This window comes from Sylvia atricapilla, chromosome 3 (assembly GCF_009819655.1).
Source record: "Sylvia atricapilla isolate bSylAtr1 chromosome 3, bSylAtr1.pri, whole genome shotgun sequence".
NCBI classification, from domain to species: Eukaryota; Metazoa; Chordata; class Aves; order Passeriformes; family Sylviidae; genus Sylvia; species Sylvia atricapilla.
Genome location: NC_089142.1, coordinates 45,532,691 through 45,549,254, shown reverse-complemented (window position 1 = coordinate 45,549,254; position 16,564 = coordinate 45,532,691). Strand labels below are relative to the sequence as shown.

At 45.3% G+C, this 16,564-nt stretch overlaps 1 protein-coding gene across 1 annotated transcript in view; it reads left to right on the top strand.

Moving 5' to 3' along the window:
* The first annotated feature begins 12,746 nt into the window (after nucleotides 1-12,746).
* METTL24 (methyltransferase like 24) overlaps nucleotides 12,747-16,564 on the top strand; it is a 46,211-nt gene continuing 42,393 nt past the window's right edge. Inside the window, exon 1 of the mRNA XM_066315237.1 lies at nucleotides 12,747-13,106. Within this exon, the coding sequence (XP_066171334.1) occupies nucleotides 12,810-13,106 (297 nt within the window). The 5' untranslated portion in view covers nucleotides 12,747-12,809. The remainder of the gene's footprint in view (nucleotides 13,107-16,564) is intronic.

Here is a 16,564-nt window from a genome sequence, read left to right as displayed (position 1 = left end):
TTAAACCTCCCTGACCTCCCTGAGCTGATGAAAGGTGTCCTGAAAGAAAGACTTAGCTGTCACCTGAGCAAAGCATTTTATCACCATGCTGTTCCTCTAGCCCACGCATGTCTGGACATAAGTTATCCAAACTGTGCTTGAGTATTTCCTTCTTATCCACACTTTCTGATCTACATTGAAGAGGCACCGCTGGCAGATGGCAACCAATCTGTCATACTCACATAGAACTTCAAAGGTGTAATTGTGGTATAGAAAGAGAACGATTATATTTTGAGACATTTTTCTCAATCCTTGTGATTCCAGAGAGCAGATGGGATGTGTGATGGATTTTAGACCTTGAGCATAAAATAATAGTTTTCTGCAACAGGAAATTTTGTTGATTTTCTTCACAGAAACAATGCCATGAGGTCATATTATCTTAATATAGGCTTTAGTTTCTGTTTAAAACAAATTTCTGGAAGATACAGAAAAATTGGTATTCAGCATTCATTACCATTCTCTTCCAGTCAAGGACTCTTTGAGATAAACTGCAAATTCATTAGGAATAAATGTAGCAATTAGAGATAACATCATGGCCTGGACCGAGATTTTTATTGTTTTCACCGCAATCAAGTGACTATTGTTACGTTGTCCGCCGCTCTAGTCTATCCTGCTCTGTTCCCTACTTTCCACCAGAGGGAGATGTTGGATCAAGCAGTTGCTGAAAAAACCCTCACGCTCCATCTCAAAGAGCAAATGGAGTGGTATTCAGTGGATATCTGGGTGCCTGTCTGGCTCCCACATACCTACAAGGTTTGGGGGACTTGGGTGCTTCAACAGACCTCTAAAAAAGGCGCGTGGATCAGTTATTTATGGAGAACATTTTTAAAAACTACAATAAAATTTGAAGGTAGCAGCATACTAGAAGCAGTTATTAACAAACAAACAAACAAACAAGAAATTCCTGGATAAAGCTGCTGCTATAGCAGCGTGTCTCAGAGTTTGTCCCCCACCAAAAGGCTGGAGAGGAGAGGAAATCATTGTCTTGGTAGCCAAGTGTCCTCAGTTCCTTGTGTTATGGGTTCTTGGGGTCCCCCAGACCCTCAAGTTATGCCTGGGCTGGACATCTTGTGGGCCAGTCCCTGTGGGACTGCATCCTGGTCCATGTGTCCACTGGCTCATGACCAGGCTCCTGGTGAGCCCAGACACCATTCTGGGTGCTCAGGTATTAGAAATTACTGCTGCTTCAAGATCTGGAATGGACTGTTTTCTTTCCGTGAATTTTCCTCTCATGTCTATTTTTCTCAATGGTGAAGTAAAAAATACATATTTTGGAGAAGGAGAAGCAGATATGAGTCAAAACCCAGGCTTATTAACAGGGATCTGCTGGGGAGAAAAGAAAGGGGGAAGAAATTTTCTGATAGTGAACAACTTCATACAAATGGTATTTCCAAAAGTAAAAGCAGTTTCAAGGGAATATTTTTCCTGTGTTTTGCTTTCATCCTTTGAAACTGTCTTACACCACTGACAGCACCCAGCACTAGGGGAGCCCTGCCCCACATCACTTTCCTCTGTTCCTGTTTATGTCCATTACCTACTATAAGGACAATGTATTTCTCACATAGTAAGAGGCATGTACCATGTGCACCACGTGCTGTGCTCCCACCATTGTCACATCTCCTGCCTTTTGATTCAACTCCTCTTAAAGTCCCCATCAATCGGGTGATATCTAAGCCTTACATTAGCCTTTCCTTCAATTTGGGAGCCAAACAGAGGAGGGGAGGTTTGTTTATTTTCTGTGTCATCAGAGAATTAAGCAACTGAGCCAGCTGTTGGTGTTTCAGAACCTGCGTGTGAGCCTTCAGTCAGCATTTTGGCTAAAATGAAGTTCTAAAAGCAGCCCTTCCCTCAGGGAACACAGTAGACCAATAGAGGGAACTTCTGTGTCACACAAATGAATGGTTTAAGTTGCTTAAAGAATCATCATCAAATATATTAGTGAAAACAAACTTTAATAGAAATTGCAAAAGTAGGCAAAGCTTGATGGCAAGGCTTACTCTAATACTGCATTGATAATAGGATAAGCAATTAGAAACAATTTAGAGTGATTTATATGGAGGCCAGGGATGTAAAATGGGGTAAGGAAGGAAAGGTTAAGGGAGACTCTCCAGTGAGTCATTCTGGTGAGATTCAGAGTGAACTCCCTTGCTTGCTAGACTGCTTCTCAGAGAGGTGCCCACACATGGCTGGATCCGATCTTAGCCTCACATGGTCAGCTATTTATGTCTAAAGGATATAGGAGCATTTAGATGTTAGATTAACCAAGGATCAACTACAAACAGTAATGACAGTTATGATTCAATATAATAACATGCATACTATATTTGCTGTAGGGTGCCCAAGTCAATACACACCCCCAGATATGTGTATGCAAATGTACAAAGGTGATACGCACACATAATGTATAAGTACAAAGGTATATGTATTAAAACATTTCCCTTCAGATTCAGTGAAACACTCATATCTAATGCCTTTTTGGTCTTTCCTACTGGGAGTGAGGTGGGGTGTTGAGCCTCAAGTAGTGGGATATCAGTCCAGGTTCTGTTCCAAGGTGACACTTCTCTGAATTTCACAAACTTGAGAGTTCAGGCACTCTGAGAGGCATCCCACACAGAGGGGAATACTGATGCAGCCCATTGCAGTCCAGAAGAGCTCAAAGAGTCTGTCTTAACACCACTCTTTTTAGGGCCATGAGATGGTTGTCTTAAGCCACTGATGTATTTTCACCCTGGCTGCAATCTGGGCTAGTTATTACTAGAATTTTTGAAATTCCAGTGAGGATGGTACTGTTCCACTTGAGCTACATTTCAGATAAGGAACATTCCAAGGCATCAGGGGATGACTGATTATTCTCGCTGTCATCTCCCTTGGTAAGGCAGCAGGTACAGTCAGTACCACCCCCTGCCTTGGCTTTCCAAGACTTCCCAGCATGATCAAGAGATGCTTCACCAGCAATCTCTTGTGAAAAGGCCTGAGCAGGCCAGAGGAGAGGGAGGGAGGGATGAACCAACACACTCACACTTGCTTTCCTCCTTGCCAAACAAGTGCGTGATTTGGCTTCAAGGAGATGAAGCGTCTCCTCTGCACAGAACTTGCAGCCTGGTGAGTCAAATGACTTCTTAGTCAGTGGGACAGCTTTTGAGCTCAAATCCTTTGAGCTTTGGAAGAACTGGATTTGGACTTCTCACATCCCATATTGCTGTGACTTCAAGAAGAGCAATCCCACTTTTAGGTGTGCTTCCAATGAAAAAGCTCAAAGAATATTTTTGAAATAAAGGAGCTGAGGCAGCTGAACTCCAGGGAAAACTTCAAGAAACAACTCACTTCTTTACAGAGGTAAAGACCTGAAAAGCACTGGCTACTCTGCTTCTGAAAATCCCTCTGTAAGCCTGGGTGGGCTCCTTTTTCCTGTGTGGTGAGTGTATCTGCACAGTGTCAGCACTCCAGGAATAATCACAGGACGAATTGACACAGAGATTTGCAGCAGGATAATTGCCTCAAACAGAAGGATAAATAGCTTTTTCTGGCATTTAATGGTCCTCTTAAGTGAACGGCAATAAACTCTATACGAACAGATGTTTTCCCTCTTTTTCGTCCTTTTGCATCTCATCCATAATTATGCACTAAAATGTTCTTGTCTGGGTTGCTGAGAGCAATCTTGTTGCTGTTTGTCTTTGCAGTGTAAGACTGAGCACTTCAGCACAAAGACTGAGTGAAAAAGCCCTGGATTCCTAAAGGCTCCTGCCACTGCAGAGCAGTGATCATCTTCTTCCCTCCACATTAAGCCTGAGGGAGAAGTGAAAAGTTAAGGGGAAAATTTATCTCTTCTTTTAGCTGCTGTTCTCCACAGCCCAGAGTTGGGATGTCCCTCTGTAGGTGTTGGTGCCCTGGGCTCTAGCTTAGGAGCTTGCCTGGCTTCTGGCATTGACCCAGCTACAGTTCAGGCGAAGCCACGCCTTCATCTTTGCCTTGCAGGAGAGGTAAGTGTCCTGTGAGACACTCCTCCCCACTCTGTGCTGACGGGACCATGTGGACATGGCAGAGCAGGTTTCCTCTGTAGCTGCTGGCTCTGCCTCCAGCCTTGCCGACAGGACTGTAGCAGGCATAAAGCAAGCCCTGCAAAAAAGCCTTTATGCTTTCAGAAACATGTACTTTATCTCCTAATAGAGTACAGAGAAACGACCTTGTTCCTGTGAGCAAGCCAGGAGCTGGGGCACAGCCACAAGCATTTGCTCGGCTGAGTGCTCCTTGCCGGGAGCGATGCCGGTAGAGGCGCCTGCATTGTCACAAACCCACTCAGTCCTTCCCAGAGCATCTTCAAAACATCCGACTGGCCTTCGCCTCCCACATCCACGGGAGGAGGCAGACACGCTGCAGGGAGGCACAGGCCAAAAGGATGAGCCCTGTGGTAGCACCTAACCTACATACAAACACTTGGCTGAGAAGGTTCTTCCACTTTGGATCAATACAGGTGGCTCTGCATCATTGATGGTCCTCCACATGACATTGAGGGCAAACTGCTTGGAAAAGAGCCTGCGGGAAGAACACTGAGTTTTATCCTCACCGTCTGCTCCTAGACAGGCTGCTCAGCTGCAGGGGAGCTGTGGTATCTTTTCTGCTGAGCGCGGACTATTTCTCTCCTCCTTGTTAGGATTGTATCTAAAACTTCAAATTGCAGCCAGATGGAGGAGATGACTGGCTGACCACATGATAATGGTTCAAAAAAACCAACCTTTTTGTTACAGATGAAGAATGAATTTTAAAATGTCCTGAAAAAAATGAGATGCTTTCCAGACACGTGGATGAGACCTTTATTAAAGGGGTATGCATATTATTAAATTGGCATACTGGTCCAGAACATTGTGGAAAGCCTCCTATCCTAGGAGAGGTGCTTTTCACCCATCATGTCTCAAGGATGCTGCCAGCCACTCCCAGGTTTTATTGTTTTCTATCACCTTTAATGATGCATAAATTGTACAGACACACACCAGTGCATAAAACAACATTGAAAGACTGACCATAGAAAAAGTGCATAGTACATTAATTATGAATCTTAATTTATTTGTGAATCTTCTACCTGAAACGTTTTGCCACTGTTCTTCTCCCTGTCAGCCCCAGTGTTTTGGCTTGCTCCTCATCCCCTCTTGGAGACCTCTTTCCCCTGAGTGCTTGCAGATGAGGGAAGGTCTCTCTCAGTGACATCTGCTCGATTGTTCCAGTGCCGTTGCCATCCCCTACATAAATACTTTGGCATTTGTACTGTTCGATGTAAGCCCATTAAAAATGTGTCATAAAAAGACTTATATAATTTCTTAAAACCATCATTACTACTCTAGCTGTGGTGTTTTGTCAAATTCTGACAATTATAGATTTATCCCTATGCCAAATTACACTTTTTAATGAAAGATATTCATCCTTGAGGTTAGAAGTGTAAAAATGTAAGTCAAATTTATTGTATTCAAAAAAGGACAGAGAGCTGAAGCCAGAATAAGACTGAGGTAATCTTGAAAACATACAGAAAATAGGATTTTTAATACAACTGCTGGGTAATTTCTAAGCAAAGTTGGACATCTGCCTGGGATCACATATAAATACAGGAGAAATACAGATGATGAACTGATATCACAAAAATCTCTGTGGAACAGTATGTGAACTGCATGTGAGCCATCAATACTTAATTCCTGTGAACTGGAATTTTTTTTTTTTACAGCAGCAATACATTTTCCATTTTTATACTAATATCTCTTCAATAAAATTTCCAGCCTTTATTTTAAAAAGCAGGCCGAATTTTGCTTGTTCAGAATGATTGGACAATTTAGTAAAAGGCAGACTGTAAAAGCACTGTTATTCCTCTCCAGGACTGGAACACAGCTTCTGGAGGCAACAGTTCTGTTTTGTAGTGTCCTGGTTTGGAGTAAATTAGGGAAGAACCTCCAAAAGGAGTCCCCTAAACCAAACCTCCACCACCCCTTCCGCCCCCCAGCCCTGGGTTCGGGAAGGAAAATACCTCGGAGGAAAGTGGAAAAACCGGTTTATTGACAAAAATACACTCCCCAACACCGAATAGTGGGAAAGGACGGGTTACTGTGTCGATGGGGAGGGTGCTGACGCGTCTCTGTCTGGCCCGGGTCTTCTCCAACTTCTGAGGTCAGGTCAGGTCCGGAGCCGGTTCAAACCTTTTGGGGGGGGGGGGGGGGGGGGGGGGGGAGAGAAAGAAAGGAGGAGAAAAAAACAAACAGAAGCAGCGGGGGGAAGAAAAACGGCGGCAGGGGCAGCCGGAGAGCAGAGCGAGGCAAAGCGAAGCGAAGAAGGCAAAAGCAGCTGAGCCAGCTGAAGCAAGAGCCGAAAAGCAGCCAAGCAGCCAAAAGGAGGCAGGAACTGCAGGCTCCTGCCCAAGAGGGCGGGATTCAGCTGCGAGACATAACAACATATCCAAGATATGGGATGGATATATGGGATAGGAGGCAGCTCAACCCAGAACATTCCACCCCTTATCCCATATATCTATCCAATTAAAACTTTTATTTTACTTACTTAGACTTTTAGTATTTACATATTTTTGTTTGTCTTACTTGCTCAGACCTCTAGCCTAGGTTTTAATAAGATTATTTTTGAAATGAGTTCCATTGTTTGACTCAATTCTTTCGGGAGTGCCGTGCCTCTAAAGGACTTGCTTTTCAAGGCCCAGGATGGTGTTGCGGGCTGTAGCATGAGACACAGGATAGGTTTTTAACCATCCTGTGGTGGCTTCTACTATGGTCAGTACATGACGCTTGTTTTGGTGGGTTTGAGGCAGTGTGATGTAATCAATCTGCCAGGTCTTTTTATACTTGTATTTAGACTACCGTTTTTCATACTAGAGAGGTTTCATTCGTTTGGCTTGCTTAATGGCAGCGTATATTTTATAGTTACTGATAACTTGAGAAATGCTGTCTATGGTTAAATCCACCCCTCGGTCTCGTGCTCACTTATAGGTGGCATCTTTGCCTTGGTGACCTGAGGCATCATGGGCTCATCGTGCTAGAAATAACTCTTCCTTGTGCTCCCAGTCAAGATCTACCTTCAACTCCTCTATTTTTGCAGCTTGATTTACCCGCTGATTATTTTGCTGATTATATGGGATAGGAGGCAGCTCAACCCAGAACATGTAGATACTCCAAGGATTAGGGTTAAATAAATAAAGTCGAGTCCTGGGAGTAGCAGAGAGCTGCAGAGCATCTTCTCCTAAAGGGCCATCTCATTCTTCTCCCTGCAGCGAATGTGTGTGAACAGGTACAGGTATGTATGAGTGCAAACACACAAGGGTGTGACTCACAGATAGACCTTGAGCTATAATCCCCTCTCCAGGCCAGCAATGGTCAACTATCTCTTTTGGCAAATTCGGAGCACGTGGCAAGGCTGTGCTGTTCGATTCCCTCTGTAGCTGGAGGGTAAGACAGCTTCTGCCTGTGCCTCGTGCTGTGCTGCTGGACAGCAAGATCAATCTTGTGCTAAGCTGCCTAAATGACCCACGAGCTTGAGGAGAGCTAATGGGAGGCTGCATGAACATCTATTTTTTAGCTGTTACCTTCAAACTTACCAGTGGCGAGCTGAGAAGCAGTTTTAATGATTCACACAGCTGAGTTTTTGCCTTGACAGCTGTTCAGACACGTATTTCTCAGCAGCAGTGAGTGGGTAATAGACCAATAGAGCCAATTTGCTTCTCTGTTGCTAACATTTAAAAGATAACACAAAGAGATTTTTTTCATAGTTTTCGGTGGGATTTAAGGCATGGGAAGGATTAAGGGCTGTACCTACCTGGCACAGCTGTGGGCAGGCTCCATGGAGGTCTATTACTTGATGCATAAACAAATAAATATTTCCAGGATTTTGAGCTGCAATTTCAAGGAACAGAACTGAAACCAGGCTTTCACAAAAGCCGTCACCAAGAAGGCACCCAGGGAGCTACAGACTTTTAATTCCATGTTCCTCAGGGCTATGGTAGAGCTTTCACACATAAATGTGCAAGGCAATAAACAGGGCCTGGACCAAAGCTCTGGCTGCTGCAGACTCAGGATCTGAGGAACACGCATATTCTGTAGGAAGGACACACCGTGCTTGTGAAAGTTTCTACACAGAACATCTCTGTTTTCAAGTGCATGGAACAACATCACTCTGATTTTTGAAGCATTAGTCAGGAGTGTAGGAGGAAGGAGAGGGGAAAAAAACTCTTCCTTTGCCCTGTCCTGTAGATTTTGGCAAGTGGCTCATATCAAGTCCAGAGCACAGAGTCAAGAAGAGTGTTTTTATTCATTTACTCATTTTATAGGAGGAATGTTTGACTTGTATTCACAGCCCTTGGAGAATCCTAGGGAATCCTAGTGGCGTTTTTCCTGCCTGGGTGTTGTGGTTTAAAAACAAACCAAGTAAGAGGCTCTAAGTCAGAAATAAAATTTAATGAGAAGAAAAGGAAAATAAAATAGAATAAAATAAAATAAATACAAAAAGAAAAACCAGTGACAGAGTCAGAATACAACCTGATCAGGGTGATGGAAACAGTCCAGACGAGGTGGTCTTCTTGAAACAGAAATCTTGTAGAAAGGTCTGGTAGCTCCGGTCCTCTGGGAATCCAGTGGAAGAGGGCTGCTTCTACTGTCCCAAATCCCAGCTTATATCCAGGTGAGAATGCTTGGCTCTTTCCCATGGGCGGAGCATCTCACAATGGGATGATGAGTCATGGAAGAGAGCCTTAATGGCCCATTAAAGAGAGAGATAACGCCCGGAGGGAGTTATCTCTGAGTCATGCAAAAGGCATTGATGGGCCATTAACTGAAGATGGTGATAGAATACACCCTAAACTACAACCCAGGACACTGGGGCTTAATTTTGCACAGGGATTGGGGTAGACATTTTAACTAACCTGAAGATAAACACGAGCCCTGACAGTGGGTAGAGGCAGAAGATGAATGAGGTAGGCAAGGTGTTTGAACTGAAAATGGCCATAAGAGAGAGAAACATTAAACAACTTCTGCAAAGGAGAGATTTCACTACCAACAATATCCCAGGCAAGAGGTAATTTGTAAGCAGGAAAGATAGCACTGAGGCAATGAAATTTCATTCATGTTAAACTTTTTCCTTCTAGAGGTCTAGCACTGTGCTCTTACTACAGACAAATTTGTAAATGAGAGAGGAATTTTAACAGTTTAAAGACATTTCCTGGAGGAACTCGGGGAGCTGTAGCTCTGTGATACCTACATAAAATGTAGGTACTGTAAAACCAATGCCTGATTTTGGTTATCAGGGCACAAAGCTCACTGTTCTCAGCAGAAATTGTGTGCTCACGTTCAGAGTTGCTGTTCCAGTTACTCCTTGCATTTCATGGTGGCAGTTTGTGCTCAGCTGGATCCAGCTTGATGAATGTTCCTCTAACACCATCCGTCTTGCTTCAGGAGAGCAAGGAGGGGAGGTTATTTGCTGCCTGACTCAAAGAGAGAGTATGTTTTGCAAAAGATGTGAAACTTTGCAGAAGCTGTATTTCCCAGCAATCACCTCTAAAAGGCCCGTCCTCCAGCTGGACTGGAGTTTCATGCGTTATGCTGAAATTTTAATTTGCTCTTCTTCTCAACAGGCTTTGCTCACACACATATCTTTGCAGCCAATTCCTGGGGGAGGAATTGATTTATAATACACTTGTTAAAATGAAGAAGTGACACTGTTTAAGGGACTATCTTCATTCTCACTGATTCTCATGCTAAACCTGATAAGATTTCTCATTGTCCCTGAGATTTCCTGAGATCATTCTCTACCATTGTTCTCTTATTCTCTATCTTTAGAAACTCTCTTGTGTTTTCAACAGGCAGACTTACATTCATATGAAATTGCAGGGCAGGGGGGTGGGGAGGAAGCACGAGAAATTAATTCTTTGTTGAAACACAAAAGGAAAATGAAAATACTGAGTTAAATTAGTGAATGTTTCTTTATCAGGACCACTCCTAGCATGCCCACAAACTGTGTCTTATCAGCTTTCTAAGGCAGGGAATATTTTGTACAGCAGTTACAGTTACAGCTCAGTGATGGCAAGAGTGGCTGGATTCAAGTATTTGAGCTTTTTGCTAAAATTACAAAATGAGAGAAGAACAACAAATGAAACTCTCATGCTAAAGCAAATAAAGACCTTGTGGTTTCTATTCTGCTCAGGTAGACCTCTTTTATTCAAGTATGCATTGTTCAAGCTTTTAGGAAAGCTTTGATTTCTCAAGGATTAAACTTCAAGAGAGGGTTTTAAAATGTATTTCTGCACTTTGTATTTCTGGAGTCAACCTGCCTTCAAGATTTCCTCTATAACTGTACACAGACAATCTTTTATTTTAATAGAACCTTCACATAGCATTATTTATTGACTAGGTGCTGATAGCTTAAAACAACATTTGTGCTAAGAATTTTGTGAAATAATACCCCTGCATTTAATATACTTGAGGTATGTCTAAAATCTCTCTTCCCTGAGCAGCAACATTACTTTTCCTCTCCATATGAATACTGCCATTACACACAGGAGCAAAGTGATGAATAGGCAGTCCTGTGACAGCCCAAGTGATCTTCTGCTGATGAACTCCAGATGATGCTCATGAATGGAGCCAGGTACATGTCTCTTAAGTTTATGTCAATCATGATTGGTGCAGTTACACTCTCCTCAAAAATGTGTTTCTTTACATGAGCACCAAGACCTGTCTGATCCATTTGTGAGCCACCTAAGTGAGGTGGAAACAGGAAAAGTGTGTGGTTGTCAGAAAGGTCCACTTCCAGAGCCAACTTGCTTCCTGGTGACAAGCAGCTGAGGCTGCCCCATGTTGGCTGTAAGCTGATCAAAAGATAAGATGATATCAACAAATATGTCCAGGTCTGTTAGGAAACTGTTCCAGATGGGTTGGTTTGGGGTTTTTTTGAGTTAGTTTTCCTCTGTGCCAGGCCCTGTTTTGACTTAGTTTATGACAAAGGAGCCACTCTTCTTTTACAGGAAAGGCAGGTAGGACTGACACACCCTTCCGAGAGGGGCCTACATTTACCGTGCTTTAAAACAACCATGGAATTGCTTTAACCTAATTCATGAGAACAGTTTGCCTAAAAAACAGAGAATAGCAATATTCAAATGGCAGGAATCATGTACCTCACCTGCCAGTGCCTCTGTGCTTGGAGCCACACTGAAATCCCACTTCTCCAGACAGATCATTGCTCCCTCCCTTATCTTTCTACATGCAGCTCCTCCAACTTGCTGCCAGCAGGTCAGGTTGCTTGGCTGCTGGCACACTCCACTTCTGCCAGTGCTGCTCTCTGACCTGCTCCCCCAGCAGCAGCCAGCTCTGGCTCTGATCCAGGCTGTGAAGAGACAGGAGAGGTCAGAGAGGAGTAGTGCAGCCTTTTGCCGAGGAGAGGACACCAGGAGCTCTGTGCAGTAAGCCTCTCCCTTGCCAACAGACAAGGCAGGGACACTGGAAACACAGTATTGCTCACAGGAGACAAGAGTCACAGCCCCTCTTCCCTGCCTGGCAAAGAAACAGAGAGTAGTCATGTGTCCAAGCCCTACATATCCCATCTGGGAATATATTACTCACTGAGCTGCAAATTGGTTGCCATTGCCCAGTCCCTGTTCCCGCAGAGCTTGCCTCCTGTCATTGACCCTGCTCCTCACCTGTGCTCCTGCTTCAGAAAATCCCACCAACCACCACTCCCTGCTCACGCCTTAGCCATGGGTTAGTGTTGTGACCACAGCCCTTCATTGTGAGTCCTCACTGCGAAACAAATGCAGGGCCTCCTGTGCTCCCACCGGGATGAGCAGGACACCCGTCTCCTGCACTGCCTCTCAGCTCATGCAGATCCATTCCTTCACATGTGAAACCAAGGATGTGTCATGAAAATCAGCAGGATGGTGTGACTACCCAGGAGAGAGGCTAGCAGGCAAAGTATAAACTTGAAAGAGTTATTCATAAGCACGAGGTGTTGCAGCCAAATTAGAGCACCACAGCTGATGTTTCACGAAGGCTTCTCGCACCCTTCAAAAGTCCTGGACCAACATCATTTAACTGGTCACTAACTGCCACACCACTTGTTACTAATCATAGTAAAACTTTCCAAAGCAGATCTATTTTTGCAGCATTCTTGCTGCTTGCGTATTGATCCAGATGTCCCTGGAGTCAATCTGCTAAAGTTAGTTATCTGTAATGCTAGACGATACTGGGGGGACAAGGGGGGATTTCAAAGATGTGTCAGAGAAGCTAGGATTTTGGTATTATCTTGGATGTCCAAAATCCTTTATCCTTCTCAGGCAGCTCTAACCTTACAAGAAGCAAAGTCCTTACTTCCAGGGCCGGGCTGCCCTTTTGTTTGACTTCAACATAAACAATCCCTAAGTCTCCAGTAGAATTTCACTACCTCGTGACATCACAGTGTTTAATCTGAACTAACGCGTACCTTAACAAGTAAATACACTTCCATGCTATGGACGGGCTGACACAATAGCTAGGGCTGTTGAGGCGGTGTCCTCTCAGGCCGGCTGACACGCACCTGTGGCTCGTAGCGGGCACTGTCCCCGCCGAGGCGCGGAGCATCCCTCGGGCCAGCACCGCTGCGTCCCGCAGCCCCCGCCGGGCCGGGACAGGGGCATCCCGGCCCCTCCCCGGCCGGCCCCGCTCGGGGCGGGGACTCCCAAGTTTCGGCGGCGGCCGCGGGGCCCGGCCCGCCGGCGGCATGAGCCCTGCGGCGGGGCGGCGGCGCCGGGCAGGGCAGCCCCCGACGCCATGCCCAAGGAGCGGCCGCTCTGGCGGGGCGCCGCTTTCCGCCTCTGCCTGCTCTCCGCCGCGCTCTTCCTCTGCCTGCAGCTGGGCATCAGGCGATCCTGGTGTCCGGAGGAGAAGTCCCGGGAGCCGGCGGCGGCGCGGGCGCCCGCCCCGTCCCGCGGAGCGGAGCAGCGGCCGGGCGCGGCGGCGGTGGCGGGGGGCGGCCGTCGCAGGGTCACCTACGTGCGGAGCGGGCGGCGGGGCAGCGCCGAGCCCGCCTGCTGTGGCCCGCAGCCCCCGGGCAGCCGCCGCAGGAAGGTAGGGCGGGCTCGGGGGGAGCGGCCGGCGTGTCGCGACAGGCGACCCCGGCTCCCTGCGAGGGGCTGAGAGAGAGCGGGCACCCGGGGCGGACGTGGGGCTGGTACCTGAGAAGAGGCGGCCGGGAGGGCGGTGGTGAAGCGAGGTGGTGTGGTGTGATGTCGACTTCTTGGGAAGTGGTCAAGCGACTTTTTGAGCAGCGCTGCTCAGCTTCAGAGAAGCGAGAGTGTGCTGGAGCGGGGCTGGACAAGGTGGGAGCTCGGTCTGAGAAGGTGACAGTGACCCCGAGCCAGGGTGGTCTACGCAGGCTTATACATCCCCAGCAGGATCAAACTTGGGCAAAGACCACGGCCCTTGGCGTTCTTGGCATCCGAGTGCCATTGCATTCGCGTAAGGCCATCAAGAAATCGTTCTAAGACCTGGTCTGCGTGACAATTAGTGAGTTAGTGAATGAACTGGTAAATCTGTAATTAGGTTCCACGTGACAATGACTGTAAAGCCTTTGGGGGAGTGAGGACTGTCTTCAGGATGTGAAGTTCAGCAAGAGTGAAGAGTGCCAGTGCTACCTTCATCCCCCAGCCAGCTGCGTGTGTGGCCAGTAGCAGGATGTTGCCTTCTTCGATGATCTCCGGGTCGTCATTGGTTTTGGTAGATGCAACACTCTCAGGAACGACTTAGAGATTCAGATAATTATTCTGTGGAGTATTTTTTGCAATCTTTCAGGGGGAGAAGGGCCAGCTTTGAGGGCGGTGAAGGAGTAGTTTGTCATGTACTTTGGGGTCCTGATGTCAGGGTGCAGTAGTGATGGTCCGTGCAGAGATGTGCAGGTTCTTAAAGAAGCTGGAATGATCATGAGGAGGAGCACGTGGAATTTTGCTAGAGATGAGACCACCTTTGTGGTCATAGTAAATAACTTTTTCTGATCTTTGCCCTAGCAAGAATAAAACTAGTTTTCTGTGGAATGGCTAAAGATTGTCCTTACTGCCTAGATGAAAAGACTACTTGCTAACATCCAAACCACCATCTGACCAGATGTCCTGTGATCTCTCACAGGTCATGTAGTCTCAACTGCAAATCTGCTTTGTTTTCTTTGCCTGTTCCACCCCACTAATGCTTTTTTTTATTTATTTCACGAGGAGATGGACAAGGGATTCATGTATAGATTGACTTCTAGCTTCATCTCCTCTTCTGTGGGAAGCTGTGACGTAAAAAATAAACTGCTACTTTCTGTCTCTGGTTTCCTGAAAGGTTTAGAAGACATTAGATAATCCTTCACCATGCTTCCTTCACCACTGGCAGTGATGAGCATAACATATTTCTGTTATGAATAATGACCATTGTGTTTGTGAATTATTACTATGCGGTGTTCTTTTGTGCTGTGGTGTTTGATACCACTTTGAGGTACCTAGGTCTTGCAGTGTCAGGTTTTGTGACTTTTGTTGTTGATGCTCTGTTACTTGGCATTATCCTAAAGCGCAGCTTTTTAGTGAGTCTGTTATGGAAGAATTTCAGCATTAATGGAGGTAAAAGCCTGTAATCCTATGAATTCAGAGTTTCTTGAAAATATGCTGAGAATGGCATCGAAAAACAAGAGGCAAAAGTAAAACACATCCTAATTTAGTTAATGATTTTGAGGGAATCCTAGTGGGGAAGTAGAGGCTGTTCATTTTACCTGAGAACTGGCAGCACCTTGCGATGTTGGAGAGCTCGAGGCTCTGGAAAGCCCAAGTGTGTTTTGGTGCACCTCCAGGTGAAGTGTGTGAAAGAAACATCACTGCTGTGGTTTGTGGTGTTGGGCATGTTGCTGCTGAGGTCTCATTTGAATCTCTCTAGTTAAGTCAAGGGAAAAATATTAGTATATATAATAGAGGGTGGAGTTGTTGCCGGTTTAGATTTGAGACCATCAAATGCCTTCTGTGTTCAGCTATAAGACTTGAACATGTTGCTTCAGGCTATGAAAAATCTACTTAAAAATCGGGTTTTGGGGATAGCCAGACTGAACTTTGAAATAGGGCTGTTAAATAAAAATATAGGGGAAAAAAGTAATAGTAAAATAAAATAAAGGTGGTCTGAGGTCTGCCATTTTTTCATTAAAAGAATCACAATAGGAAAAAAAAATTAAATGGGTGACATGTAATTTTTTAAAAAAATATCAGGAAATACGGTATTTCTCATCAGACTATTGTATGACAAGATGGAGGCATTTACCAAAAAAGGCTGCTTAAATTGGTGGTCCATGGCTTCCACCAGCATCTCTGGAGAAAGGCGTCAGGGTGCAATGACTACCAGTGTGCTGTACTGCTGAGTGTAAATGCTGCCTGGAGGAGAGAGACAGGCTCCTTGCACAGATCTGTGCTATCCTGGGTTGGGATTGTTTTCTGCTGTGGCTTTCATGTGTTTTCAGTGTCTTCTGTCTGACCACAAATTATTGTCAGTCCGTTCTTAAAGCCTGCAGAGGTTTCAGGTGCGGGAGTTTTTTCTTTCCTGCTGTTTATGGGGATGGTGTTGGACTATGTTGGGATGTGTGAGCCAGCAGGATGGCAGCAAGGAAAAATCAGTGAGGCCAGACTTTGTTTTTCCTAATGCCTCTAGGTTATAAGTCTGCTCACACTTACATCACTGAATTAATGCAGAAGACTGATGAACAGAGTGTTTCCATAGATGAAGTTGAATATCCTACTTTGTGGCTCTATTAAAAAAAAAATGAATTGCAAAAGCACACAAGGAAAATTTTTTTGTGTCTGCTTTGAATCACTTCAAAGTCTCCTGAAGCAGGGTTATGTTATTTATTACCCAAGCACAACTGCAGTCATCGCCACCAAAAGGGGAAAAAAAAAGACACAGGATGGAAAAGATGGAGACTTGTCCATAAATGGTCCCTAAGTCTGCAGGAAACTGCCTGTGCTTTTCCTGACCACTGGTGAGGCTCCCTCAATGGAGACCATGGCTGTGCAGCAGATGGGAGGGTCTGACCACCAAGGTTACAAGTGTCTGTGCCTTAATCTGCATACATAAAAAATGTTAACTGAAAGCAGCAGGGAATAAAGTGATTCAGCTAAGTGACATCTCTGGGAGCTGCTGGAACTGCCTGTTGTGGTGCTTTCGGGAGCTGTGCTCCTCCCAGCTGTTTTGCTCCTGGTTGAGCCTTCCAAAGAGCAGATGCTGCTGCTCTTGGTGACAAACAACAGGCAAGATTTGGCATGGACAGCATAAGATGGTCATCTGAAGAATCAAAAGAGTTTTGTTGTGCTGCAAGAGTAATGCAAATGGAAGTTCATAATCCCACTTATATTTGGTGGAAGATCATAACCCCACTTAAAGCTGCATTGTTGCTAATAAAATTATGTTTTTAAACTGTGATTCTAAGCTCTGGTTGTGTTAAGCCCTGAACTGGTAACATATGCAGCAGATAAAAACTCCATCTACATGGAAACACACAGATTCTGCCAGGTGTACCT